This window comes from Pipistrellus hanaki, assembly GCF_964339955.1.
Source record: "Pipistrellus hanaki genome assembly, chromosome: 10".
NCBI lineage: Eukaryota > Metazoa > Chordata > Mammalia > Chiroptera > Vespertilionidae > Pipistrellus > Pipistrellus hanaki.
Genome location: NC_140512.1, coordinates 11,522,315 through 11,549,048, shown reverse-complemented (window position 1 = coordinate 11,549,048; position 26,734 = coordinate 11,522,315). Strand labels below are relative to the sequence as shown.

Below are 26,734 nucleotides of genomic sequence, written 5' to 3'. Positions count from 1 at the left end.
ATACAGTGCCCCTTTTCTGGGAGGAAGAGTTCAGCCCTCCTCTGACACATCAGCCTGATCACTTCTCCATCATCCATCCATACCAATGCGAGGGCCTGGAATTGGCCCAGGTAAATTTGTGCTGGGAAGAGGAGAGTGGGGGAGATGAAGCCTGCCAAGGAGAGAGGGAAGGGAGAAAGGCCAAAGAGTCTGGAGACACAATTATTGTTGCAAAATGTTCAAAAGGGATGCCCCATCCATCTGCAGAATCTAGCAGACATCAGTGCCCTGCCTTGTTTGGGACTTTAGGGCAGGCCATCCCGGACAGAAGGGCCCTGATGAGCACACCCGCCCATGGGCCACTGTGGGGAGCGGCCTGGTCCGTGCAGCGGGCGGGCGGGAGCTCGGCGGCCATTGGCTGGCGCGGGCGGGCGGGCGGGAGCTCGGCGGCCATTGGCTGGCGCGGGCGGGCGGGGCGGGGCGCGCCGCCGGGGGGACTGTTTGCTCCTTCGGGCTGTAGATGGAGCTGTCCGGCCCCGGCGAGGGGGAAGGCGCCCGGAGAACGTTCTTCTTCTCCCTGGCCGGCCCGAGCGAGCGGGGAACAGCACTCCCAGGATGCAGTTTGTGTCCACACGGCCGCAGCCGCAGCAGCTGGGCATCCAGGGCCTGGGGCTGGACGGCGGGAGCTGGAGCTGGGCGCAGGCCCTGCCCGCGGAGGAGGTCTGCCACCAGGACCCGGCGCTGCGCGGGGAAATGGCCGAGGGGATGCCGCCCATGCAGGTGGGTGCAGCCCCAGCCCGGCGCCATGGCCGCGCCGCCGGGCCGTGGGGGCGGGGCTGCGAGCTCCGGGGATTGGGGGGGGGGTCCCCCGGGCGCGGAAGCGGGGGGGCCCCCGGCGGGTCGGGCACGGGCGGGCTCCGGCGGCGGGCGGGCCTCGAGGCAGGCCCGGCCCCGATCCCGGCACCCCGGCCGGCCCAGGCCGCGCCGCAGAGCCGCAGGCCCCCAGGCCGCGTGCCGCCGCCGCCGTGAGCCCGGGCCCGGCGCCCGGAGTTGGCTCCGCGCGGCCGGAGGGCCCGGAGCGCGTGGTCGCGGGGACCCGGCGGGGCCGTGGCCGCGGCTCCACCCGGCCCGGCTCCCCCTGTGGGGCCGGAGGGTTCGCTGATCTCACCCAGGCCGCCTCCGCAGGGTCACACGGCAGCCACTTGGATGAAAAGCTGCATTAAACCCATGACGGTCTTTCCCCAAATGCAACAAGGAATTCCCTTTCCCCCGCACCCTGGTGCCGGGGCCGCTGGGAGGTGACTTTGCCTTCTCTCCTGCGGTTGGCAAACTTGGCTGCATATTCCGATCACCGGAGCAAGGGGACCCCTGCCGCCCAGGCCTCATCCCAAACCAGCTCCATCGGTGTGTGGGGTGGAGAGTAGGCTCCCGTCATTCCCGAAAGCCCCGCGGGGACCTCGGCGTGCAGGCCCCGCTGGGAGCCCCGCTCCGGGAGGGACTGTGTGTGTGCACAGGCCGCGGTGCTCCGAGAGGCCTGCGTGGAGCGCGGGAGCAGGCCGCGGGCAGACCCCAGCGCCCCTCTGCCGATGGCCTGGTGCTCCCAGCGGGTTCTGACCCGTCAGCAGCCGGGTGCTGTGTTTGATCATTCTCCCGTGTTAGGTCTCCAGACCTCAGAAAAGTTAGCTGGGCCCGGTGACTTCCCAAACTTCCACGTTAGCCCTTGCTGCCTTCTGTGGGCCAGGCAGGAGAGAAGCCTAAAGGAGCCTGTGGGCAGAGCTTTGATGGAAATACCACCGCCTCTTCCTGAGCAGGGTCTGGGGCCCGGAGTCCTGGTCCTCTTGCTCCCGGGTCAGTGATTTCCTGGAAGCCATGGGATGTTCCTCTCTGGCTGTCACAGCTGCTCCAAGTTAGAGAGGGCAGTTGGCATGCCTGTCCCAGGCCTGCCCAGGTCACCTCTAAGCAACAGGTCTCCACTTGGCCCAGCCTGGGGCCTCTGCAGCAGCAGCAGCAGCAGCAGCAGCGGCGAAGAGAACAGAAAATGACACCTCTTCCTGTCCCTGGTGGCGAGGAGAGGCCGTCATTAGACCCCCTGTGGTCCAGGAACTGCTGGGTGCTGGTACAGGGTGCGGCCAGTTCCCGGGTCACCTGTGAATGGTCACCCACCTAACTTGGTCATAGGATTCAGCTCTCAACCTGCACCCATGGGGTACCCCTCCCCAGGAGCCACAGGGTCCCCCTCCCCAGGGGGCAGGGCGGGGCCGAGAGGTCTTCTCTTCCTCTCAGGGATGCCTCCTCCTCCCCTCCTCAGGGAGTGACACTTTTTTTGGCAAACCTATTCTCATTTTGGAAGGAATCTGAATCAGTAGTTATATATGGAAAAAGGGCTGCTCGTCTGCTCTCTCGCTTGGGCTGTGACTCTGGTGCGACTCTGCTGGGAAGGTATCAGCCCCCCTGACCTGACCTGTGGTCGCACACAGAGTCGCTCGCTCCGGGTGGCGGTGAAACCAGGTGCTGTAGAATGACCAGCTGCCTGTCTTTCAAGCAGAGATCTTCACGAGTGGCCCTGACCTGCTTAGAGTTGCCTGGGAAGGTTAGAGTCAGATGGCTTACATGAAAATTCTCACCTTGAAACGGAACACATGAGGCCACGCTAAAGAGTGCATCACGCCCGGCTGGTGTGGCTCAGTGGTTGAGTGATAGCCTATGAACCAGGAGGTCACGGGTGGATTCCTGGTCAGGGCACATGCCCGGGTTGCTGGTTTGATCCCCAATGGGGAGCGTGCAGGAGGCAGCCTACAAATAATTCTTTCTCATCACTGAGGTTTCCGTCTCTCTCTCCCTCTCCCTTTCTCTCGGAAATAAATAAAAATATATGAAAAGAAGGAAGAAAAAAAAAAGAATTCTTCATTAAGTCTGGCGCTTGAGGAAAGTAGCTGTTCTATTCAAAGAAAACCATGTGTGACATTTTAGGCCAAAGGTCAAAATGGGTGAACCAGTGACCAGACTGACTGGTTGGGAATGGGAAGGCCGGGTGGGTGGCTGCTGGCGCTATTGCTGGGGACGTTCATGGGCACCATAGCCCGCGAGGCAGCATGAGAGTCGGTGGCATTGGATTCATTGGGCTCTTGGGCCACTCTCCCCCCAAACACAGGGCCCCACTTTCTCCCTCTTGTCACTTTCCCCCTCTGCACCCAGGCTCAAGAATGGGACATGGATGCCCGGCGGCCTATGCCTTTCCAGTTCCCGCCCTTCCCAGACAGAGCGCCCGTCTTCCCTGACCGCGTGATGAGAGAGCCCCAGCTGCCCACAGCCGAGATCTCCCTCTGGACCGTGGTGGCCGCCATTCAAGCCGTGGAGAGGAAGGTGGACGCCCAGGCCAGCCAGCTGCTCAATCTGGAGGGACGGACGGGGACGGCCGAGAAGAAGCTGGCCGACTGCGAGAAGACGGCCGTGGAGTTCGGGAACCACATGGAGAGCAAGTGGGCCGTGCTGGGGACCCTGCTGCAGGAGTACGGGCTGCTGCAGAGGCGGCTGGAGAACATGGAGAACCTGCTGAGGAACAGGAACTTCTGGGTCCTGCGGCTGCCCCCGGGCAGCAAGGGGGAGGTCCCCAAGGTATGTGGTGGGACGTTCTCCCTCCAGGAGTTAGTCTCCTCCCGGACCCCACGGAGCCTGCACGTTTCTGTCCCTGACCGTTCCCCTTCCTGAGAGGTCTGGGTGTCTGCAAATCCCTGAAGCGTTCACGCTCGGGTTTTCCATGTGGCACCAAGCGGCCGTTTGTCATGGGTTATCTTTGTGTGTGCTTTTTGTCTGAATGGGGCTGGAGTCAGGCCCAAACCATGCTGACCGGAATTCCTTGAAAGTCATAGCCACTCCCCTCCCGTGTCCCCTCTCATAGTTCCTATTCCACTCGCAGGGCCTTCGTGCTCTGGTTCCTACTCCATTCGTGTCCTCCTGGCTCATCAGCACCTCACTGTCAGTCCATGACCTTGTTTCTAGCCCACCGAAAAAACCGAGTCACTCCCAGGTGACGTCCACGTGCAGCCAGGGCGTTCGTCCATCCGTCTGCCTTGCGTGCTCTGCCTGTGCTGTTCCCAGGGGCTCCCTGTCCTCTGTCACTCCCTCCAGGAAGTTACTCCAGCATGTCCCCCTTTTCTTCTGCATCATCAGCTCTTCCCTGTCTGTGGGACTGACCAGCTGTGCAATTGAAAACCCGCCTAACCCCTGCGTTTCCCTCCAGTTGGTGCCTTGGTTCTCTGCTCTGCTACAGAGCAGAATGCCTTCGACTGGTCTGTATGTCTCCAATTCTTGCTTCTCACTTTCCTTCCCTCCCTTTTTTACCTTTTTATTGTAGAAAATTAAGACATATACCCAAGCAGATAGAAGAGAATAATGAAATCTCACAAACCCATCATCCAGTTTTAGTAATAATTAGCTCTTGGCCAATCCTGTTTCATTTAAATCCCTACCCGTAGCCTTCTTCCATTTTATTTTTATTTACTTTTTAAAATATATTTTATTGATTTTTTTATAGAGAGGAAGAGAGAGGGATAGAGAGTTAGAAACATCGATGAGAGAGAATCATCGATCAGCTGCCTCCTGCACACCCCCTACTGGGGATGTGCTCCCAACCAAGGTACATGCCCTTGACTGGAATTGAACCTGGGACCCTTCAGTCCGCAGGCCGATGCTCTATCCACTGAGCCAAACCGGTTTCGGCTACCATTTTGTTTTGAAGCAGATCTCAGACATTAATTATTGTGTTTATAAATATTTTTATATGTATCTCTAAAAGGTAAAGACTCTTTTTTAAAAATTAATAATCCTAATATTTTTATCACCACAGCAAATGCTTCAACCTCCTCAAATATCCGATTGGTGTTCAAATTTCCAGTTATTCAAAAAATGTTGTAATCTCCTTCACATCACCCATTTGTTTGTTGGTCTATCCATTGTGATTGCTTTGTCTCCTAAGTCTTTTTTGAATCTGTAGGTTCCTCTTTCATCTCCTTCACTTTTCCTTGCAATTTCTCTGTGGAAGGGCCATCCATCCTGTCGAGTTTCTCGCTGTCTGGATGCCGCTGCCGCAGCCTCCGTGGTCTCATTTAGTGTGTTCCTCCATTCTCCGTGTTCCAGACACTGGTCGTTGGATCGTGCTCCCCGGCACCCACCCCATCAGGCACTGCTACCCCTCTCCGTCCTCCTGGTCTGGCCAGAGCTCTAACCCCCTTCGTGGTATTAAAGCCAGTGGCGGGTCCTCAGCCTTCATCCTCCTGGCCCTGTCGCCGCCTCTCCTGGAGGTGACCTGCCCCTCCCCGAGGCCACCTCTCTGGGTCCGTTTCCTACCTCACTAGCGGCTCCAGAGACCCATTTCACCTTCTTTCCTGACTTCTTGAGTTGAGTGGGCAGGGCTCTGTCTGACCTCCAGCTCATTTTTCTACACTCCCTCTCTCACGATTTCCTCCAGTGTCAGGGTTTTAAACGCAATCCGTGTGCTGTCAGCTCCCAACGCCATCATTTCTTCCTGCTCTTTGTCTTGTCCGCACTTCCTCCAATGCCAGATTGACATTCAGCACCGCCCTGGGGGTGTCAGTAAATACCTTGGGTTTAACACGACCCACCTGAGCGGACGCTCTGCCTGACACCCGTTCTGCCCAAAGTTGTCCTCATCTCTGGTGAAGACAACTGCATCCTTCCACTTACTCAAGACAGAGCGTTGGGGTCACACTCCTTCCTATTCCTCACAACAACTTCCAATATTTAGTAAATACCATCTGATTTTTCTTCAAAATAATATCCATAGTCTGACCGTTCCTGCAACCTCCACCACTCCCACCACCCTCACCTCTCGTCTGGGTTTTGTCATGGCCTCCTGCCTGCTCTCCTTAACTCTGTCCTTGTCCCCCACCCCATATGGTGTATCCTCAGCAGAACAGCCGGAGGGATCCTTTTCAAATATCAGGCAGTCATATTACCCCTCTGCTTAGGATTCTCCCGGTTTGATTCGGCCTTAAGCCCCCGGTTTGCCAATGGCTGTCTCTCTCTGACTACCTTTCTGACCTTATCTCCACTCCACCCCTCTGCCCACTCCTTCCTGGCATAGTGGCCTTTTACCATTCTGCCCTCACGCTGTCCCATCCACCCCCCTCAGGGGCTTCCCTCCACTGAAAAGTTCCTTCCCTGCCGAAACCGGTGTGGCTCAGTGGATAGAGCGTCGGTCTGCGGACTGAGGGGTCCCAGGTTCAATTCCAGTCAGGAGCATGTACCTTGGTTGCGGGCACATCCCCTGTGGGGCGTGTGCAGGAGACAGCTGGTAGATGTTTCTCTCTCACCGATGTTTCTAGCTCTCTATCCCTCTCCCTTCCTCTCTGTAAAAAATAAATAAAATATATATATATATATTTTTTTTTTTTTTTAAAGAAAAGTTCCTTCCCTCCCTGTCACTTCCACCAAGCTCTGCTCAGTCGTCACCTGATCAGTGTGCCTTCTGCGGCACCAGGGAGCCACGTCTCTCCAACCCCAGCGCACTCTTGTCTCTGTCCCTGCTCGCATGCTCTCCCAGCTCTTATGCCATCAGGCATCTTCAGTATTGACTTCTGCTGTTATCTTCTTGGTTGGTTCTCTCTGACCACAGTGTCCAGTCTGCTTGCTTCCCTGTCGTGACTCTGTGCCTATACTAGTGCCTGGATTCCAGTCGGTCGGGATGCAAAAAATTCTTACCGTGTGACTCCCGCCGGAGAGCCACCCTCCCATGAAGGGGCCGGGTCTCCCAGGTCTGTCTCCGCAGCGGTCACACCCAGTGGTTTCGCCAGAGGCGTTGTTAGACACAGGGTAACGGAGCCCTCAGAGGACCTCGCTGGAATACCAGTGGGCACCTGGTTCCTCCCTACGCAGTCCCTGCCACCGCAGTCCACGGAATTGGTTTTCAGAATGGCTTTTTTTTTTTTTTTTTAATTTATTGATTTTTTTACAGAGAGGAAGAGAGAGGGATAGAGAATTAGAAACATCGATGAGAGAGAATCATTGATCAGCTGCCTCTTGCACACCCCCTACTGGGGATGTGCCCGCAACCAAGGTACATGCCCTTGACCGTAATTGAACCCGGGACCTTTCAGTCCATAGGCCAACTCTTTATCCATTGAGCCAAACCGGTTTCAGCCAGAATGGCTTTTACAGTGCCTGTGCAGCACCATGAGCATCTCTCACTGAGCCAAACCGGTTTCGGCCAGAATGGCTTTTACAGTGCCTGTGCAGCACCATGAGCATCTCTCACAGTGCTCTATGGTTGACCTCGGTGCTCTGCCCCTACGTGGCCTTGTTGTGTGTTCTGTGCGATGGATAAGTATCAGGACTCCAGAGTTGACATGTGCCATCACGGAATGATAGAATGGTTATGGGATCTCCAGTCAGAGGACTAGGATTTGGATCTTGGCTTCATACGTATTGGTTCCCTTACCTTTGGTCAAGTCGGTATTTTGCTATTGCTGAGCATCCTCGACCCTTCCTTTGAAAGAAGTGAAGTTTAAATGGATAATCATCTAGGAAATCTCCCGCCGGTCTCTCTGAGCTTGTGCTCTCCTCTGGAAAACGAAGGTGATCATATGCTTTGTGCATGGGTTGTGAGGATGTGTTGGTTTTGCTGATGGGACAGCACTGTGTGTTAGTAATCTATTGCGGTGCAAAAAGTTGCCCCCAAGTTTAGCAGCCTAAAAAAACCTTGCCCTTTTTGTGGGTTACGAATCCAGGAGCAGCTTAGCTGAGTGGTTCTGGCCCAGAGTCTCATGGAGCCATTGACTGGTGCTCCACCATGTGCAGGCCTGACTGAGCGGGAGGGCCTGCCTCCGATATCACTCCCTCACTCGGCTGTGGGCGGGAAGCCGGGTTCCTCCCCACGTGGGCTTCCCCACGGAGCTGCCTGGGCATCCTCCTGGCATGGCAGTGACTTCACCCCGAGCGAGCGAGTCAAGAGAGAGACTAGGATGGAAGCTGCCGTGTCTCTCATGACCTAGTCTCAGAAATCACACGCCATCACTTTTTCATTTGTTGTTTTAGAAGACAGTCACTAAATCCTGCCCACACTCAAGGGACTATCAAAGAATTTATGGACATATCTGAAACCCCCACAACCATAAAGCTCTGTGAGAATATAAGTTCTTGTTCCTCGCAACTATTGTAATTCATTGTGGACTCTTGGCTGTGCTGGATGCATCCTCTTTGTCAGATTCAAGGAAGGCTGTCAGCTCACAGATCCTTTATGCCTCTTGGATTCTGTTGTGCCTGTTCATTGGTTTGCAGATAATTTGTGGGTAGTTTTTTTCTGTCCAGCTAGAATGTAGGCTCAGGCCATGTCTCAGACTTCCGTTGTGTCCTGACATAGCGAAGTTTTCAAAAGTGACGTCCATTTCCAGCGGTGAGAATATGATTCTAGGATGGTGACCGTCCACAGAAAAGATGAAGTGAGGCAGAGGAGTTGTGATGTCCAAAAAATAATGAACTTGGTTTTGGATACGGTTAGTTTGAGGTATTTAAAAAGTGATTAAATGGAGCCACTCAGAAGATCGTCGAAATGTGAACTATGAAGGGAGCAACGAAAATTGAAGGGTGTCCTCTGCAAAGAGGTAACGGTTGAGGTTGTGAAAAGAATGAAATTGCCGAGGGAAGAGTGAAGAAACAGGGAAGGGCAAGGGCAGGCTCTTGGGTCCTGTGGGAGGAAAAGGAAGCCGGGAAGAAGACATGAGCCACAAGGACAGGAGGCAGCGTCGTTGTGGAAACCAAGCAGGAGAAAAATTCCACCGAGGTGGTGTGACCTTTCAAAGGTGCAGGCTAACAGCAGGAGACCACAGATGACCTTCCGGGGTGTGGCTCCGGAGAGGGGTTAGTAGAGATACTAAGAGGTTCCAGAATGTGTGAATTGTGAGGAAGAAAGCACAGTGGGTGTCTTGGATGTTTGAAGTGGAAGGAGAAGGTAGAGTCGGTTGAGGTAACAGCGTTGAGTGGGGTTCTCCTTGGGTCGGATGGCCCTGAGGGAAAGCCAGTGGAGGGAGACTGAATGGCCATTTGGGGTGCGTGTCCCAGGCAGGAGGTAGAGGAGAAATGAAGGGCGCATAGGGAGGGGTTTGGCTTGGCAAGAAAGGGAGCTTGCCAACAGCTCCCCGAGATCAAGGCTAGCCTGGGGGACGTGGGAGAGAGTTTGAAAGAAGCCTCTCGGGGGCACGGTGACTGAGGCTTCCAGAGCAGCCTGAGGCGAGTGATGTGAACGTGCGGGCGGGCGGCGCCTGCGGAATGTGGGGATTTTTATCCAGCGGCAGGGAAGCAAAATGAAGAAAGTGGGCTGGATGGGCTATTCCCGTCCTCCGCAAACTGCGGCTCGCGAGCCACATGCTGCTCTTTGGCCCCTGGAGTGTGGCTCTTCCACAAAATACCACAACCTGGGTGAGTCTATTTTGAAGAAGTGGCGTTAGAAGAAGTTTAAATTGAAAAAATGTGGCTCTCAAAAGAAATTTCAATGGTTGTGCTGTTGATATTTTGCTCTGCTGACTAATGAGTTTGCCGACCACTGGGCTGTTCCAAGTTGGGGCCTCACCCAGGTCTATTGAGGGCCCAAGGAGTCTGTTTCTCAAGACGGCTGGTGAGCTGTGCTCAGCACACAGGTGTGTGCGTCGTGCCCGTGCAGGAGGCCCTGAGGGCTGTGAGCCCTGGTGCACGGGCTGGCATTCCTAACTTATGGGAGGACATTGCCCACCTACCACACTGTGCACCGGTGAGCAGACACCCAGGGGGCTGACTCTCCTGTGCACACAGGTGCCACGTGGGCCCGCTGCGGCTGTGTGTGCAGGCAGGAGACTGGTGGACCAGGCTCAGAGCCTGGGGGAGATCTGAGGGGCTGGATTTCAGAGTGAGGGTGCAAGGCTGGTCCATGAGGGATGTGAAAGTGGTGGGAGGTAAGGCCCTGCGGTCAGCGAGGGGAAGTTCTGTTATTAAAATCATGGAAGTGAAACCATTTTGAACGATTCCGTCCCAGGTGAGGCCATGCTGGTGAGTGACGGGCAAGTGTCCTTGTCAAACTAAAATAACAGCTTAAAGAACAGATGAGCCTGCCTGGGATTCCGAGGGACTGACAGTAGTCGGTGGGTGACTCAGGCTACAGTGGAATTTCCTGGTATTGGCAACCACGATTCAGCACATTCAGCAAATGTCTTGACTTCAAACTTTGTGCTTCTAGATGCGTGGGACATAGCTGTGAACTCGCATGCCTTTAGCTATTACATGGGCAGTGACCAAAAATGTCACCGCGTGCCCAGAGGTGACCCGACCAGAAATACAGGTTTTCTAACAGGGTTTTACTGTGTTTGGCTCACCGATACCCGCTCAGAACTGACCACACCCCTGTCTCCCTGAGCGCCAGAAGCAGCGCAATGACTCCAGCTCTGCCTTCATGTACCCAGGAACCTAAAAGAGAAATTGCAGAGGATATAGTAAATGCTTAAAAAAAAAAAAAAAAAAAAAAAAAAGGAAGGCAGTGCTGGCCATCATTATTCTGGAAGCACAGGGTCAGGAACAGAATGGACTGACCACACTGAAGCGGAGTGGGCTGGGTTAGGGGACGGGGAGCCCTGGAGAGCAAAGGCCGGGCTCCAGGGCCCGGGGCCCCGAGGTCTGAGAAGGGGAGGGAGGGGGGGTGCCGGACTGAAACTCTCGTTGGCCCAGGTTCCGGTGACTTTTGTCGACATCGCCGTGTACTTCTCTGAGGACGAGTGGAAGAACTTGGACGGATGGCAGAAGGAGCTTTACAACAACCTCGTGAAGGAGAACTACAAAACCCTCATGTCCCTGGGTGAGCACCCCCACACACACACACCTGCCTGGCCGCGGTCCCAGGGCGTGGCGTGGCGTGCTTTCAGCCCACGTTCACACTCCCGGGCCGTACGATATAAGACGCGATTTGCTTATAATGCACAGGAGATGGAATGGTTCCTAATAGGATGAGAAGGAAAAATCCAGGGACAGGGCTTATCCTAGAATCGAATGCCACCACTATTTTGGAATACGGTCGGAAGCGCCACATCCCAGAAGCCTCGATAAGCCACAGCGGCCTGCTGTGGGCTTTCCAAGACCGACTGTGTCCACACCAGAAATTGGGGTATCTATGGACACGTGTTCAGGTTCCTTGAGCCAATGTGACTCACGAGCCACATGCGGCTCTTTGGACCCTTGAGTGTGGCTCTTCCACAAAATACCACGGCCTGGGCGAGTCTATTTTGAAGAAGTGGCGTTAGAAGAAGTTTAAGTTTAAAAAATTGGCTCAAAAAAAATTTCAACCGTTGTGCTGTTGATATTTGGCTCTGTGGACTAATGAGTTTACCCACCACTGGCCTAGGAGATTGATTGCCTGACGAGCTCACATAACAACCTCCACCGAGGGGCACCCAGCGGGGGGGAGGGGAGAGGGCTGCCAGCGCCCTGGGTCATGACCCCTTGCTCAGCCTCACTCAGTCCCTCCTTCCTTCCACCTCACTGCAGACGCAGAGGGCCCTGGGCCCAAGCCGGAGGCCCCGTCCCAGGCAGAGCCCCGGGAAGAGCCTTGCGTGTGGGAGCAGCGGAACCCGGAAGAGAGAGAAATCCTGATGGATCCTGACACAGGTGATGGCCGCCAAAAAAACACAGGTCCAGGACGGGAGAAAAGCCCTGCCCCCCTCACGTCCCCCCTCACCTTCCCACCTCAGTTCAATAGGAGCTTCTTTTTTTTTTTTTTTTTTTTTTTTTAAATATATTTTATTGATTTTTTACAGAGAGGAAGGGAGAGAGATAGAGAGCCAGAAACATTGATGATGAGAGAGAAACATCGACCAGCTGCCTCCCGCACACCCCCCATCGGGGATGTGCCCACAACCAATGTACATGCCCCTGGCCGGAATCGAACCTGGGACCCTTCAGTCCGCAGACCGACGCTCCACCGCTGAGCCAAACCGGTTTCGGCAGGAGCTTCTTTTTTTAAAATTGATTTTTAGAGAGAGAGAGGGAGAGAGAGAGAAACATCAATGAGAGAGAAGCACATCAATTGGCTGCCTCCTGCACACCCCCTACTAGGGATTGAGCCCACAACCCAGGCACGTGCCCCGACCAGGAATGAACTGGTGATCTCTGGATGTATAGGTCCACGCTCAGCCACCGAGCCAAACCAGCCGAGCAACAGGGGCTTCTTTTGAGTTGTTTGTGGGGCCACTTCTGCCACCGTTGAAATTTGGTGGCCACTTACAGGAAGAGAGCTCAGGCCTGAAAGCCCACCAGGGTGCTGGGTTAGAGCCGTGCAGCTCTGGACGCCCAGGCGAGCAGGCGGGAGAGAAGGGGACCAGACAGGCTGGGGCATGCAGGCCTGACGGTGACCTGCAGGGAGCGGCCTGAGACCTGGGAGCAGCCCCACGGGAGGGCGGGAAGGGGTGTGCATGGACATGCAGGGTTTTTTAAAATATATTTTATTGATTTTTCAGAGAGGAAGGGAGAGAGATAGAGAGCTAGAAACATGCATGAGAGAGAAACAGTGACCAGCTGCCTCCTGCACACTCCCTGTTGAGGTTGTGCCCACAACCAAGGTACATGCCCTTGACCGGAATCGAACCCGGGCCCTTCCAGTCCGCAGGCCGATGCTCTATACACTGAGCCAAACCGGTTTCAGCTGGACATGCAGTTTTGCCGGGGGCCTGCTGCTTCTCGCTCATGTGTCATCTCCAGTATCGTCGTCCATTCTCACACAGAGCCCCGCGTCACAGGCAGACTTGCTACCCCTCAAGGCTTTTTCCTCATCCAGAGGGAAATTCGGCTCCTGCAGCATCACCCCGGGCGGCCTTCACCTGGGCTGGAGGGTGCTGGGCTTCCGCCCCTGTGCCCTCCAGGCCTCCCTCGGGGCTTCGCTCTCCTAAGTGGTGCTGGACCAGGTGGAACTTGTGCTCAAGGCGTTCTTTGCCTTATCATATAACTGTCACCTGTCTGTGCCTTTGTTTGGCATTTTTGCTGTAAGCATCTTTGCTGCAAGCATTTTTGCCACGTTTGTTTTGCCACACAATTGGCTTGAGGCAACTTCACCACAAAAGATCAAATAACCGGCTGGCATTTTGGTTTATGTTTGGCAGACTTCACGTATTTAAGATGATTGTCAGTTGGTCTCATTTCTGCATTGACAAGGTTCCCACAGTGTTTGTGTTATTAAATCTTTTTTTAAATTATTTTTTATTTGGGAGAGAGGAAGAGAAAGAAACATTGATTTGCATTTCACTTATTTACGCATTCATTGATTGGTTCTTGTACGTGCCCTGACTGGGGATTGAACCCGCAACCTTGGTGCGTCAGGGTGATGCGCTAGCCAACTGAACTACCTTAGGCCAGGGCCTCTTCATTTATTTTTTCTATTTATTTATTTATTTTTTTGCCTTCTTTTGGGTTAACTGATCAATTTTTATTATTTATGTACATTTTAAAATTTTCAGCATTTACCAGAGTTTTTCCTTATTTTTAAAGCATTTATTTTTAATTATAGTTAACATACAATATTATATTAGTTTCAGGTGTACACCTCAGTAATTAGACATTATGTAACTGATCATGCCAATAAATCTCATACACATCTGATACCATACATAATTAATAGAATTTTATTTTATTTTTTTGTTTTTTAAAATATATTTTATTGATTTTTTTACAGAGAGGAAGGGAGAAAGATAGAGAGCTAGAAACATCGATGTGAGAGAAACATCGACCGGCTGCCTCCTGCACACCCCCCACTGGGGATGTGCCCACAACCAAGGTACATGCCTCTGACCGGAATCGAACCTGGGACCCCTCAGTCCACAGGCTGACGCTCCATCCTCTGAGCCAAACAGGTTTCGGTATTATTTTTATTTTTTAAATCCTCACCCGAGGACAATTTTCCATTGCTTTTTAGAGAGAGTGGGACAGAGGGAAGGAGGCGGGGGCAGGGCATGTGTGTGGAGGGTGGAAAAAGATAGGTCTACATCGATCAGTTGCCTCAAGCCCACACAAGCCCCAACCAGGATAGGGATCAAACCTGCAATCCAGGAATGTGCCTTTGGCCCGGAATCAAACCTGTAATCCTTAGGTGTGCAGGCCGATGCTCTAACTGCTGAGCAACACTGGCCAGGGCTAGAATATTATTGACTGTGTTCTCTATGTTGTATTTTACATCCCACAGCTGTTTTATATCTACTACCTTATATGCCTTTTTTTTTTTTTTTTAATTTTTAAAATAATTTTTTACAGAGGAAAGGAAAGGTATAGAGAGTTAGAAACATCAATGAGAGAGAAACATCGATCAGCTGCCTCCTGCACAGCCCCTACTGGGAATGTGCCGGCAACTAAGGTATATGCCCTTGACTGGAATTGAACCCGGAACCCTTCAGTCCACAGGCCAATGCTCTATCCACTGAGCCAAACCAGCCAGGGCCTATCTTGTACATCTTAATCCCCCTTCACCTTTTCAGCCATCCTCCCAACCCATTCTCCCTTCTGGCAACTATCAAAATCTTCTCTGTATCTATGAGTCTGTTTCTGTTCTGTTTGTTTGTTTATTTTGGGGATTTTTGTTTGTATAGATTTTCATGTTTCATTACATCCTTTTCATGTCTCCTATTTTTTTCCTATTTTTATCTATTTTGGCTGAAATTGCCTTATGGCCTGTTAGTTGTGCAGTGAAAATGCTTGTGGCAAAGATGCTTAGGCTGAAATACCTAGAACCTGCAACCGTCTGAGGTGGGCAGCTGAGGCAGCCTTTCAGTGACAGCACTGAGTTACGGCCCCTCCGTGTGCCCAGAGGGCTGGGGACGCTGTGCCCATTGTACGGGTGGGATGGGCAGGCAGAGCCAGAGAAGACAAGTGACTCATCTGCTGGGCTGGGGCAGAGTTCAGACCAGGACCACGTGTTCCGATTGCTCCTTTAATCTCTTGACTGCTGTCTGAGCTGTCTCCTGCCAGGGCTGGTACATCGCACCATAGAACAGCGTAGGAGGAAGATGCCTTCTTGTCACGTGTCAGGGTCTTGTCACTGTCTGTTAGGCTGTGCAGCCTATGGGGGTTGGGCTGCATCTCTTTGCCTAGTCTAACTTCTTGCTAATTCTGTGCCTGTGTGAGTGGGTGCGTGGGGGTATGAGTGTGTGTGTCTGGCTACCTCTTCCTCCAATGAACTCCTTCACGAAGGTCAGACTAGTCCTGTTTAGCACCCAGCCTGGCGTGGGGCTGTGTCTGGAACTCTCTCCTGGCCTTTCACACCACTTTTTGCCGTTTGGCCTATCCCCTGGATGCCTCTGCTCCCAGGACTTCTGCCTGCAGGATCCCGAGACCCCCTGTGCTCGTCCCTGGCAAGGGCTGTCAGCCCTGCTCCTGACCCCAAGGGCACATCCAGATGACAGTCATTCCCAAAGAGACACTAAACGATATGGTTTTATGTCGCAGGACCGGAGCCCCTGGTGCCCGCACAAGACTCGTCTCAGGTGAAGCGTGAGGAAGCCCTGTGCGCCCGCGGTCCGCGGGGCCTGGAGGAGAGAGCTATCCCCACGGAGTCCATCACCGGTGAGTGAGCCCCGCGGCGCCCACGCCAGGGCGGGAGAGGAAGGTCCGGCAGGGTCCGCAGGTCCCGGCCTTGTCGGCCACGTGTGCCAGCCGCGGGGCCTGAGCTGGAAGTGGAAGGGCTGTGCACCCAGGATGGAGGGGAGACAGGGTTTCCCCTTGGGGCACAGACGTGGCACTCAGCAGGATGATTTGCCAGCACATCTGGGCTTGGTTTGGTTTTCTCTGCTCTTTGTAATATGGTCAGTTTTTAGCTATTCCTTTTGACAAGGAAGGTTAGGGCAGCCCTTTACGAGGCTCCTTGGGTGGGGGGATGTGTCGGCCTATAAGACCTGCTCCTGACCAGGAAGAGTGTTCACTGTTTTATACAAATGTTCATGAGCTGGGGCCTCCAGGCACCAGCTCGGTTGCATCCTGTGGGGTAGTCTGGGGAGTTCCTCTTAGATGGCATTGCAGCTGGACTCTGTGTGAGAGCACCAATGTGTGTTGAAGTTCTCCAGAGAACCAATAGGGGTGTGTGATGTGTGGATGGTGTGTGTGTGTGTGTGTGTGTGTGTGTAGAGAAAGAGAGCAGATTGATTGACTGACTGATTGATCGATTGATTGATTTGAAGGCAGTGGCTTCTGTGACTGTTGAGTCTAGCACATCCGGAATCTGCAGGGTAGGCTGTCAGGCTGGAGACCTGGCCTGCGGGCAGAAGTCCCTCTTCCCCGGGGGAGGCCTTCAACTGATTGGATGAGGCCCACCCACATAATGGAGGATGATATGCTTTACTCCAAGTCTGCTGAGTTCAGTGTTAACCTCATCTTTAAAAAGTACCTTCACAGCAACCTCTAGAATAATGTTTGGCCCAATATATGAATATTGTCTGCTACCTCTCTGTTCCCAGAAGGCCCTGGGAGCGGAGAAGTAAGAAACATTCAGGGGTTAGGCCAAGCAACAGAACGTGGTGTGAAAGGCCAGGAGACATAAAATCAGACATCAGCCAATACGGTAGCTCTCCTAACCCGCAGGCTGGCGCTCACAAACCTCATCCCCTAAGTAAGTGATGGCAGAGCCTGAGTGGAGGAAAGCCCTGTCATCCAGTCCCCAAAGAGATCTTTCCGAGATGAGAGGGCAGGAAGGGTTAATGAGGCGTGATGGCCTCGAAAAAGAAAGGAGATGTAGAATACATCCTACAAATACCCCACTGAGGAGAAAGGCTTCAGAGAAGGTACGATTTTCCGGGACAATCCCCACATGAGGACTGGCTGCTTCCAAGGTGGTGCTCAGTCCTCAGTACCCGAGCATGAATCTCCTCCAAGGAGTTAAGTTCCCAAGCACAGAAGGACTTTCTCTCTTTTTATATATATATATATATTTTTTTTCTTCTTCTTTTAATTGATTCTTTACAGAGAGGTATAGAGAGGGAGAGAGAGTTAGAAACATCGATGAGAGAGAATCATCGATCAGCCGCCTCCTGCACACCCCCTACTGGGGATGTGCCCACAACCATGGTACATGCCCTTGACCGGAATCGAACCTGGGACCCTTCAGTCCGCAGGCCGACGCTCTATCCACTGAGCCAAACCGGTGTCGGCAGAAGGACTTTCTCTTGAAGTCACTGTTATATCATTCCCCAATAGCATCCACTTATTTGCAGCAAAAGCTCCAGTGTTTGAGGCCAAGCTGACTGAAACCTCTAATTAATTAGCATAGGTTAGCTAATAGTTTCCCAATTTGTAGGGAAAAGACACAACTGCATGTAGTAAGAGATTTACTCAAAGCAAAGATTTGTGGGCATTTTTATGTCCCCTGACACCTTTGCTGGTCTGTTCCCCCGTGCAGACTCGCCAGCCTCTGCCCAGGACCTCCTGTCCCGAATCAAGCAGGAGGAGAACCCGTGCGTGTGGGATCAGCAGGACTTGGCAGAGAGAGATATTCCAACGGACCCCAATTCAGGTGAGCACGGTGCCCTGGAATATTGGGAGGATAAGGCTGCTGGTTTTTCAATTATTATTATTGATTTGAGAGAGAGAGAGAGAGAGTGAGAGTGAGATAAAAACGTCAATGATAAGACAGAATCATCATTCAGCTGCCTCCTCCATGCCCCCTAGTGGGGATCAAGCCACAACTCAGTGCCCTGACCCAGGAATCGAGCTGTGATCTCCTGGTTCATAGGTCATTGCTCAACTGAGCCACTCCAGCTGGGCTGCAACTTTGTACGGATTTTAGAAAGTGGAAAGGGTTTTTCTAAAGGAGTCATTGACCATTTGCTATGTCAGTGTAACTAATATTAAAATTACTTCCTCAGCACTGATTTTTAAACAATAAATATAACGAAAAAGGCTTTTTAAAGTTGTGTATACGTCTATAAATGTATATATATATATATTTTTTAATATATTTTATTGAATTTCACAAAGAGGAGGAAGGGAGAGAGATAGAGAGCTAGAAACGTCGATGAGAGAGAAACATCGACCAGCTGCCTCTTGCACACCCCCTACCGGGGATGTGGCCGCAACCAATGTACATGCCCTTGACCGGAATCGAACCTGGGACCTTTCAGTCCGCAGACCGACGCTCTACCACTGAGCCAAACCGGCTTCGGCGTCTATAAATGTATATTTACACTTTCTGGAATTTTTCTTGAGTGAATACTAGTTAGATGTCTCCCAGGAAAACTTCTGGGGAGGGTCTAGGCATAAAGGAAAACATAAAATAATAATTGGGATGCCCTACTGCCTTGGACCTCTGTGTGTGAGTGTGGGTGTATGTGTGTGTGTTGACATAAGCTTGCAGATCTGGAGAACTCCAGTGTCATCTCATTTGTTAAACATGACCCCGGAGTTTGATCCCACCCCCGCATTCCAGGAAGAGAAGATGAACTCTACAACTTTACCCTGGGGGGGTGAGAGGCTCCGGGCAGAGGGAAAGCCAGGCCTTCCTGACAGAGTGCAGTTCTTACACGACAGCCTTTGCTCACTGCTCCCACCGTTGCTAATCTCTGAGCCCCACCTCTCATTCCTCGGTCCTATGGGCCTTCAAGTACCAGGCTGCCCTCTGGCTTGTTCTGGACCTACAGGCCGTTCTGGGGCTCAGTGGCCATGATCAGGAGACCTGGGTTCTAATCCTGGCTGTGCCGCCACACAGGCTTGGGGACAAGCCTCCTCTGCCCTGACCCTGGGAAGTGTAGTGAGCACAGTGATGTCCGTGTACGAAGGCCTGAGGCGGGAGGACCGCCAGTAAATGAAGCTGATGCCAGAACCGCCACGTGCCCCGAGAGCTGAGCTGCAGCCTTTGCAGGTGGTGTTTTTTTTTTTTGGTTTTTTTTTTTTAAATGTATTTTATTGATTTTTTACAGAGAGAAAGGGAGAGGGATAGAGAGCCAGAAACATCAATGAGAGAGAATCATTGATCAGCTGCCTCCTGCACACTCCCCACCGGAGATGTGCCCGCAACCAAGGTACATGCCCTTGACCAAAATCGAACCCGGGACCCTTCAGTCCACAGGCCGACGCTCTATCCACTGAGCCAAACTGGTTTCGGCTGCACGTGATGGTTTTTGAACTTTTGATGGGACGCTCAGCAGAAATGAACGGATGTTAAGACTGCCTTCTTTCCACGAACAGAGTCTCTGATCTCAGCACATGACATTTTGTCATGGATCAAGCAGGAGGAGCAGCCGTACCCGTGGGGCCCTCGAGACTCGATGGAAGGAGAGCTGGGATTGGACTCTGGCCCCAGTAAGTGTGTGCGGTGCCCCGGGGCCCCGGGTGCTTGTCCAGAGGGATGGCTGCTCCCTCAGCTTACCCCCGATAAGGCGATGCTCTGTTGGGGCGGGCGGCTTCCGTCGGTCAGTACCAGAGGCAGGCCCCTTTCCTTTTGCAGGCTGGGAGGCTTGTTCGTGTCCTGGGGCTGTCTTAAAGGCTTTGAAAAACGGAACTGTGTTGTCTCACAGCTCAGGAGGCCAGGAGTCTGAGATCAGGGGGTGGGCAGGGCCGCCCCCTCTCTGAAAGCTCCAGGCAATCCTCCCTTGCCTTTCTCGGCTTCTTGGCAACCTTTGGTGTTGCTGGGCTTGTAAGCGTGTCGCCCCAGTCCTCTGTCCTCACGTGTCTGTGTGTTCACCAGGCTGTCATCTCATAAGGACACGGTCCTATTGGGCCAGGGCACCCTGCGCCAGTGGGACCGCATCCTAACGAATTCCACTTGCAAGGACCCTGTTTCCAAATCAGGTTGCATTCTGAGGACCTGGGCATTCAGGTTTTTATAGTTTTGGTGTGGGAGATGGGAGGGAGGTGTCATTTAGCCCATAACATTGGGAAAGGGGAGTGGGCTGGGACAGAGCTGACAGGAGTTGAAGGCGCCCCGAGCTGGCCCCCCAGCGTCACAGGTGAAGATCCTGAAGCTCGAGCAGAGAGAGGGGATTTCCCCTCCAACAGGTTTCTGACCAAACGTCTCCTCAGTTTGGGTCTCCTGGGCATTTTTTGAAGCTCCACTTATTACCTAGTGACCTTAGGCATATGTCCTTGGGGATTTAACACTCTTAGCATCAGGGTAGCGTTCCTTGCCAGACCCAGTGCCGTCACCCTCTTCTGGTTGACCGGAGTGTTAATTCATATTCCTGACACCCTCTAAGAGCTTAAAATCCAGCTACGAGCTGAGGACACAAGTCATTCCTGACCTGAAAGGCCATTTCAAACCCAGGTCAGTCCATCCCACTCTCCGAGACAAACGTAATTCCGTGTGGAGGCCCTTCTGACACATGAGGGACCTTCTCCAGCCCTCTTCAGCTGCCTGAGGCCGGGCGCAGCAGTGGGGTTCCAATCGCAGGCAGGACAGAGGAGAGGGCGAGGGGGTCTCACCGTGAGTGTCCACAGCGCTGACCACAGAGCTAAGCGGGGCCAGGAAGGGAGAACAAAGGAGACAAAAGCAGCCGGGTGCTCACACCGCGTTTGCGAATCATCAGAGCAGCACTGGGGCTGTTTGGGGCTGGGTTTCTAGGGAAACGGTCCCTGAGATGGTGGTTTGAGTGTGGTGGTTTCCTTGGGATCTTCTGGAAAAGAGGATCCTCCCGGGAAAGAATGAGGGAGGGGGCTGGGGTAGAAGGAGCAGCGAGGCCGCAGCCAGGATCGCAGGCATTGTCCTGGACAGTCCGACTGGGGCCTGAGCATTGCCTCTGGCCTGGCCGCTGTCCTGTGGAGAGGGCTCTTTGTTCTCTGCTGGTCAGTCGCGATTGGCTTAGAGGGGGCAGGCTGGGCCCAGTCTGTTTAGGGATGACATAGAAGGAGAACAGGCTTCAGTCAGATACTGACGAGCATGGGGTGGGAGTGTGGCAGATGTGGCCTGGAAAGTCACCTCTGGGGAGCAGATGGGTCCTGGGCAAAGGAGAGAAAGGGATGCCCTGGAGAGGTGGGGGACAGAGGGCAAGCTTCCCCTCCTTTATTCTTCTTCCACGGACCGCCCCTAAGTGGGGGAGGGGTGCTTCCGGGGAAAGGACTGCCCGCTGGGGGCTGGGGAGGTGATGGGAGGTAGTCTGCAGAGGGAGTAGTTCCTACGGCGGAATCCTGGCCAAAGGTCCTGCTCGGATGCTCAGCCTGGACTTTGGCCTCACTGGTCCTGGAAACTGGGAGCTTGTCCTTGAGACATGGGGGTGCAACCAAAAGGCATCCCGGCAGGAGCAGGAACAGCTTCCTGGGGAGGCGGCTGGGCATCCGCTTCCACACTGGGGCACGGGGCCCGTCACACATGGCCAAGCCTCAGGACGGAACTCACGCCAGCCCAGCTGAGCAGCTGCTGTACAAGGCAAAGGCGGCTTGTCTGGTAGAAAGATGACTCACCTGGAGGGTGGGTATGGTCCCAGCTCCCCGAAGCCCATTCCTGTTGGCCTCTAGACAAGCTTTTCAACTTGAATAAGTTTTGGCAAATTCCCTCCAGTTGAGAGGTTTTCAGATAAATTAGCCTTGAACATCAGAACACAATTTCCTGTCCTCCCTGCAGGCTGCCTCCTCTCCAGCAGGTGTCTTGGGGCAGGTCAGAGGGGCAGGGAGCCCAAGAGACATATGGAAAGTGGCCATTTGCCTTGTTCAGGCCCCTCATTTTCCTAGAGAAGCCCGGGCCCAGATTGCCTGTGCCTCCCATGAAGCCGTGGGCAGATGAGCTGAGCACCCGGGCCCCTTGCAGGGACAGTGCAGTGGTCGGAGCGCTGTCAGGGCGTCATTTCTCTGTGTCTCTTCCTCCCCAGGTGACAACCTGCTGCTGGTGAAGAACCCGGCCCCAGCCCAGCCGCCCCAGCCCGCTCCGCCGAGCCTGCCCCCGCCTCCGGTGGCCGAGAACGCGGGCGGCGCCCTGGGCCGGAGCGCCACCGCCGCCGGGCTGCTGGACGACGGCTTCCCCGCGCTGGCCGGGGAGCGGGGCGCGGCGGGCGGGGCGCAGGCCGGCGGGGGCGGGGGCGCGGGCGGGGGGCCCGGGGGCGGCGGGGGCTGCGGCAGCTGCTGCCCGGGGGGCGGGCTCCGGCGGGGGCTCCTGCAGGGCGCGCGCAACAAGCCCTACTCGTGCCCCGAGTGCGGCAAGAGCTTCGGGGTGCGCAAGAGCCTCATCATCCACCACCGCAGCCACACCAAGGAGCGGCCCTACGGGTGCGCCGAGTGCGAGAAGAGCTTCAACTGCCACTCGGGCCTCATCCGCCACCAGATGACGCACCGCGGCGAGCGGCCCTACAAGTGCTCCGAGTGCGACAAGACCTACAGCCGCAAGGAGCACCTGCAGAACCACCAGCGGCTGCACACGGGCGAGCGGCCCTTCCAGTGCGCGCTGTGCGGCAAGAGCTTCATCCGCAAGCAGAACCTGCTCAAGCACCAGCGCATCCACACGGGCGAGCGGCCCTACACGTGCGGCGAGTGCGGCAAGAGCTTCCGCTACAAGGAGTCGCTCAAGGACCACCTGCGGGTGCACAGCGGGGGCCCCGGCCTGGGCGCCCCGCGGCCCCTGCAGGCGCCGCCCGACCGGGACTAGGGCTGGGCCGGGGGAGGGAAGGCCGGCGGCTGCGGCGGCGGGCGCGGGGGTGCGGAGGGCCTGGGGGCGGCCTGACCACCCTCCATCCTGCCGATCCTGCCGCGGCTCCCGTGCGCCTTCCCTCCCTCCGCCTGCCGCCCGCTGGAAATCGGGAACAGGAATTGCACTCTAAACAGGGTCCCCCAGCGTTGGACAGGGGTCCCCCTGGACCTGTCCGGCCTGAATGAACGGCCCAGCTCATCTCAGAGGTGGCTCAAGGGGCCGGCTGCGCGGCTTCCCCGCAGGCAAGGTGCGGGAGGGGCAGCGAGGAGGCCGGAGGCTGCCCGCCCGCCCCTCAGACACCCGGAGTGCCCACTTGGCCACTGGGGTCTCAGATTGTGATCATGGGAAGCAGCCAGGGGGTCTCGGAAGCCCGAGACCGGGAGATCGGGTCCCAAGGCTGAGATGCTGCAAGAGGAAGCCAAGGCGTGGCCAAGCCGAGGGATGTGCCAGCTAAGGGATACCACCACCTCCACGACGACAACACTGCCTCGCGTTTGAATAGCGCTTTCTACTTTTTTAAACGTGTTTTCTATCCGTTACCTATTCTTGCCCTTAGCCTATCCCTCTGTGGCAGGTGGGGGTAGGGTTTGCCTGACTCGGTAACCAAGGAGAGGCGCAGGCCAGGTGGTTTAGCCCAGATGACAGGAGAAGGACGGCAGAGCTGGGACCAGGCTCCTGACCCAGCGCAGTGTCCCCACCGCACACACTGCCTACCTCCCACGTCTGAGACAGACCTCTCTGGCCCTGCCTCTCCCGGTCTCTCTCCCTGGCCCCCGACCCACCAAACATGATCAGAAGCCACTGGGGACAGTTCATGGGGTTACGGGGAGTGGGGTACAGATCGCCTCAGGTTATGCTTCTGAAAGGCGCTTCCTCTGTGGGCACTTTTGGGGCCCAGGCCCCGTCCCCCGGCCCATCCCTCCCACCTCTAGTCCCTCAACCTGGTGCAACCCATCTTGTTACTACACCGTAGTGACCCGGCCCTCCGGAGGCAGCTGGTGCCCTGGGTCCGAGCTCACCCTGACGATCTATTCCAGTTTCCCCAGAGCCACAGGGTGAGAGCAAGGCTCATGCTGCAGGGGCCGCCATCGAGGAAGCGCATCTCTTCCCAGGAGGGCCGGGCAGTGGGTGCTAGAGGCCGAGAGCCTCCGTCTCTCTCCTGCCCTGAGCCTCCCAACCGGTGCTATCTGTTACTGACCATGCTCACGGACATGGACGTGGACACAGACCTCTGCTCCAGACCCTGCAGGCGCCTCAGGAGGCGCCCAAAGGACTCCCTTGTGTTGGTGCAATGCTCCGTGGTCCCGCGGGGCCACCGTCTCCATTTCTGCGTCTTGCATGGCCAGGCACTGGGGTGGGGTGGCATGCCCCAGTTACCCTCATTTGTGTTGAGAATGACTTTTCCTGCTCCGCCCGTCCGCCCCACTTCTCTCCCGTCCGGGAGCACGGTGGGCAGCCTGCACCTGGCACCACGTTTGTGAGCGCTCTGCTTCCTCCCTCACCTGCACCGCTTGGCTTTCCTCAGACCCCTGTTTGCCATGCAAAGGGAATTCCCGAAATTAAATAAAAGGTGTCCAGATCGCAGCCTGCATGTTCACAAGGCCGAGCGAGGGTTCTGCATTGTGGCTTCAGACAGGAAAGCCTCCATACGACTGGAGCCCAACTACCTGGAGTTTTTCTCTGTTCATTTTGAAGGAGGCAAATCTTAAAACCAGCTGAGAAATTAGGCAGACAAGTCCAGTGGAGTTTTGTTAGTGCAGAAGGGACCCTTTAAAACATTGTTTTTGTGGGGAGGGAGCAGTCTCTGCTTTTCAAAGGCATTTGCAGGAAAGCAAGCTTTTCATCATCTAAATAATTGGAAATTAAGACTTTTTCTTTCTTTCTTTTTTTTTTTTTTTGGCTGTTAAGAGTATAAAGATAGGGAGAGATCCCTATTGAGACATGGATTTGAAGTATTTGAGCACATAGTTCAAGTGTATATTTTGCCCTCAATGAGCTGATTCCCAAAAAGGTTTAGAGACTAAATTAGAGGGCAGAAAGTTAGCACCTGGTTCCTTCACCCTAGCCTGGTAGATCCCAGGGCACCGAGAGGCCTCAGCTAGGAGGCACCCCAGCCTCCGACCCTGGCCCCAGGGGAGTCCAATAGTGAGCCCTGCCCCCAACGATCCAAGGTGATGACACTCAAGATGGACTTCTCCCAGGCAGCAAGGATCCCAAGAGGGGACCCTGCAGTCCATTTTCTGAAGCCTCTGTTTTGGGTGGATTTTTATTTCCCATCTGATAGTGTGTTAATTAAAATTAACTTTTAATTTAAAAAAATGTGCACAGTAAAGTTTCAAATGGTTAAAAAAGACAATCCTCACTCGAGCATATATTTTTATTGCTTTTTAGAGAGCGGAAGGGAGAGAGAAACATCCATCTTTTTCCTGCCTGATCCCCTGTTGAAAAGCATCCACTGCTAAGAGCTTTTTTTTTTTTTTTTTTTTTTTTTTTTTAATATATTTTTATTGATTTCAGAGAAGGGAGAGAGATAGAAACATGAAAGATGAGAGAATCATTGATTGGCTGCCTCCTGCATGCCCCACGCTAGAATGACAACCTGGGCATGAGCCCTGGCCAGGAATGGAACTGTGACCTCCTGGTTCATAGGTAAATGTTCAACCACACCAGCTGGGCAAGAGCTTTTTAAAAAAAATCCTCACTCAAGGATGTTTTCACTTATTATTATTATTATTATTATTATTATTTTAGGGAGAGAGAGATGAGAAACATCAATTAGTTGCCTCCTGTATCCATGCTGACCAGGGATCGAACCCACAACCTTCTGATGTATGGGTTAACGCTCCAAACAACTGAGCCACTTACTTGGCCAGGCTACTAAGAGCTTATATGTTCTTCCAGAACTGGAGAAGTCCTCACAGGGAGTGAGGTGACAGGCCCAGAGGAACGGAGAAGTGCTAAGCTGACAGAATTATCAGATGTCTGCAGCACACGCACACCGCAGGGGGGTGCAGCCTGAGCCACGCGTGTTCTGCTAGGATTCTCATTGACCTCAGGCCCAGTGCGGCATGCTCCCCAGCATTGTTTTTGTTTGTTTTTGAGAAAATGTACACAAAGGATATGGTCCCTGCCACCTGGAGACTAGGATAGTAAGGGAACAGAATAGAAAGGGTCTCTACTAAATGGAATAAAGCTATGGCCTGTAAACTTTCTTGAATAAAAAAATGTTTGGGCATATATATGCTAATACATATACTATAATTCACACTTGCAATAGAAAAAAAGTCAAGGTAAATACTTTAAAGCATTTTAAACTATATTATTTGTGATTCAAAGACTACTTCTGTCACTAAAAATGGGGGTGTGAGTGAGATATCTAAGGTCACATTCAGCTCTGGGTGTGTGGTGTTTTTTTTATTACTATTGATTGATTTCTAGAGAGAAACATCAATTTGTTGTTCCACTTACTTATGCATTCATTGTATGTACCCTCATCGGGAATCAAACCCACAACATTGGGAGAGCAGGAGAACATTCTAACCACTGAACTGCTCGGCCAAGGCCTCTGGATGTTCAATCATTCATTCTACAGATGACAGGATATGAGTGTATTGATTTCTCTTATAACAGTACCATCAATGGGAATAATTATGAACCTAACTTTAAAGTTTATTTGGCAGTTACTCTTTGAGCCTGCCCGCACTCATTCTCCTGAGAGTGTGCTTTCACTTTAATAAATCTTGCCGTTGCTCTTGAATTCCTAAAAAAAAAAAAGTTTATTCAAAGGCATGTGTCAAGATCTGGGTGTCATTGGGAGAGGACAAATGGGTGGCTTCTCAGACAAGGAGAATTTATCTTGGTGAATTCTAGCACCTTGCCAAAACAAAGACAAACCAAAGTGAGAAGCTGCCTGTTACTGAGTGCTTGCTCTATAGCAGGCCTCCAGCTACATAAGCATTTTACTTATACAATGTCGTTTACTTTAACCCCATTAACAACCCTTGGATGCGGTTTTCATAACCTCAGGGAGAAGACACTGAGGCAGAGTGAGCATGAGCCACACCCCTTGGTGAGTGAAGGAGCCAGGACACAAATAATAGCAATCATGAGTGCATCTTGAACTCTTACTATGACGGGTTGCACTGT

At 53.6% G+C, this 26,734-nt stretch overlaps 1 protein-coding gene across 2 annotated transcripts; it reads left to right on the top strand.

Annotated features, from left to right (window-relative positions):
* Positions 1-467: 467 nt before the first annotated feature.
* Positions 468-24,907, top strand: ZNF282 (zinc finger protein 282). 2 transcript variants are annotated; one of them, XM_084896866.1, is made up of 8 exons: positions 468-759; positions 3,175-3,594; positions 10,687-10,813; positions 11,500-11,619; positions 15,439-15,555; positions 17,381-17,494; positions 19,165-19,278; positions 21,777-24,907. In XM_084896866.1, exons 1-8 carry the CDS (start codon positions 595-597, stop codon positions 22,544-22,546), a joined length of 1,947 nt encoding a protein of 648 aa, XP_084752992.1. In that variant the 5' UTR covers positions 468-594; the 3' UTR covers positions 22,547-24,907. The 2 variants fall into 2 exon arrangements, with proteins under 2 accessions (XP_084752992.1, XP_084752993.1); XM_084896867.1 differs by lacking the exon at positions 468-759 and adding an exon at positions 917-1,383.
* Positions 24,908-26,734: the final 1,827 nt, after the last annotated feature.

Excerpts from the sequence above, each read along its gene's own strand:
- ZNF282 (XM_084896866.1), top strand. The coding sequence starts at position 595 with ATGCAGTTTGTGTCCACACGGCCGCAGCCGCAGCAGCTGGGCATCCAG. Across the intron at positions 760-3,174 it reads AGGGGATGCCGCCCATGCAG|GCTCAAGAATGGGACATGGA; the intron begins GTGGGTGCAGCC and ends CTCTGCACCCAG. Across the intron at positions 17,495-19,164 it reads TCCAACGGACCCCAATTCAG|AGTCTCTGATCTCAGCACAT; the intron begins GTGAGCACGGTG and ends TTCCACGAACAG.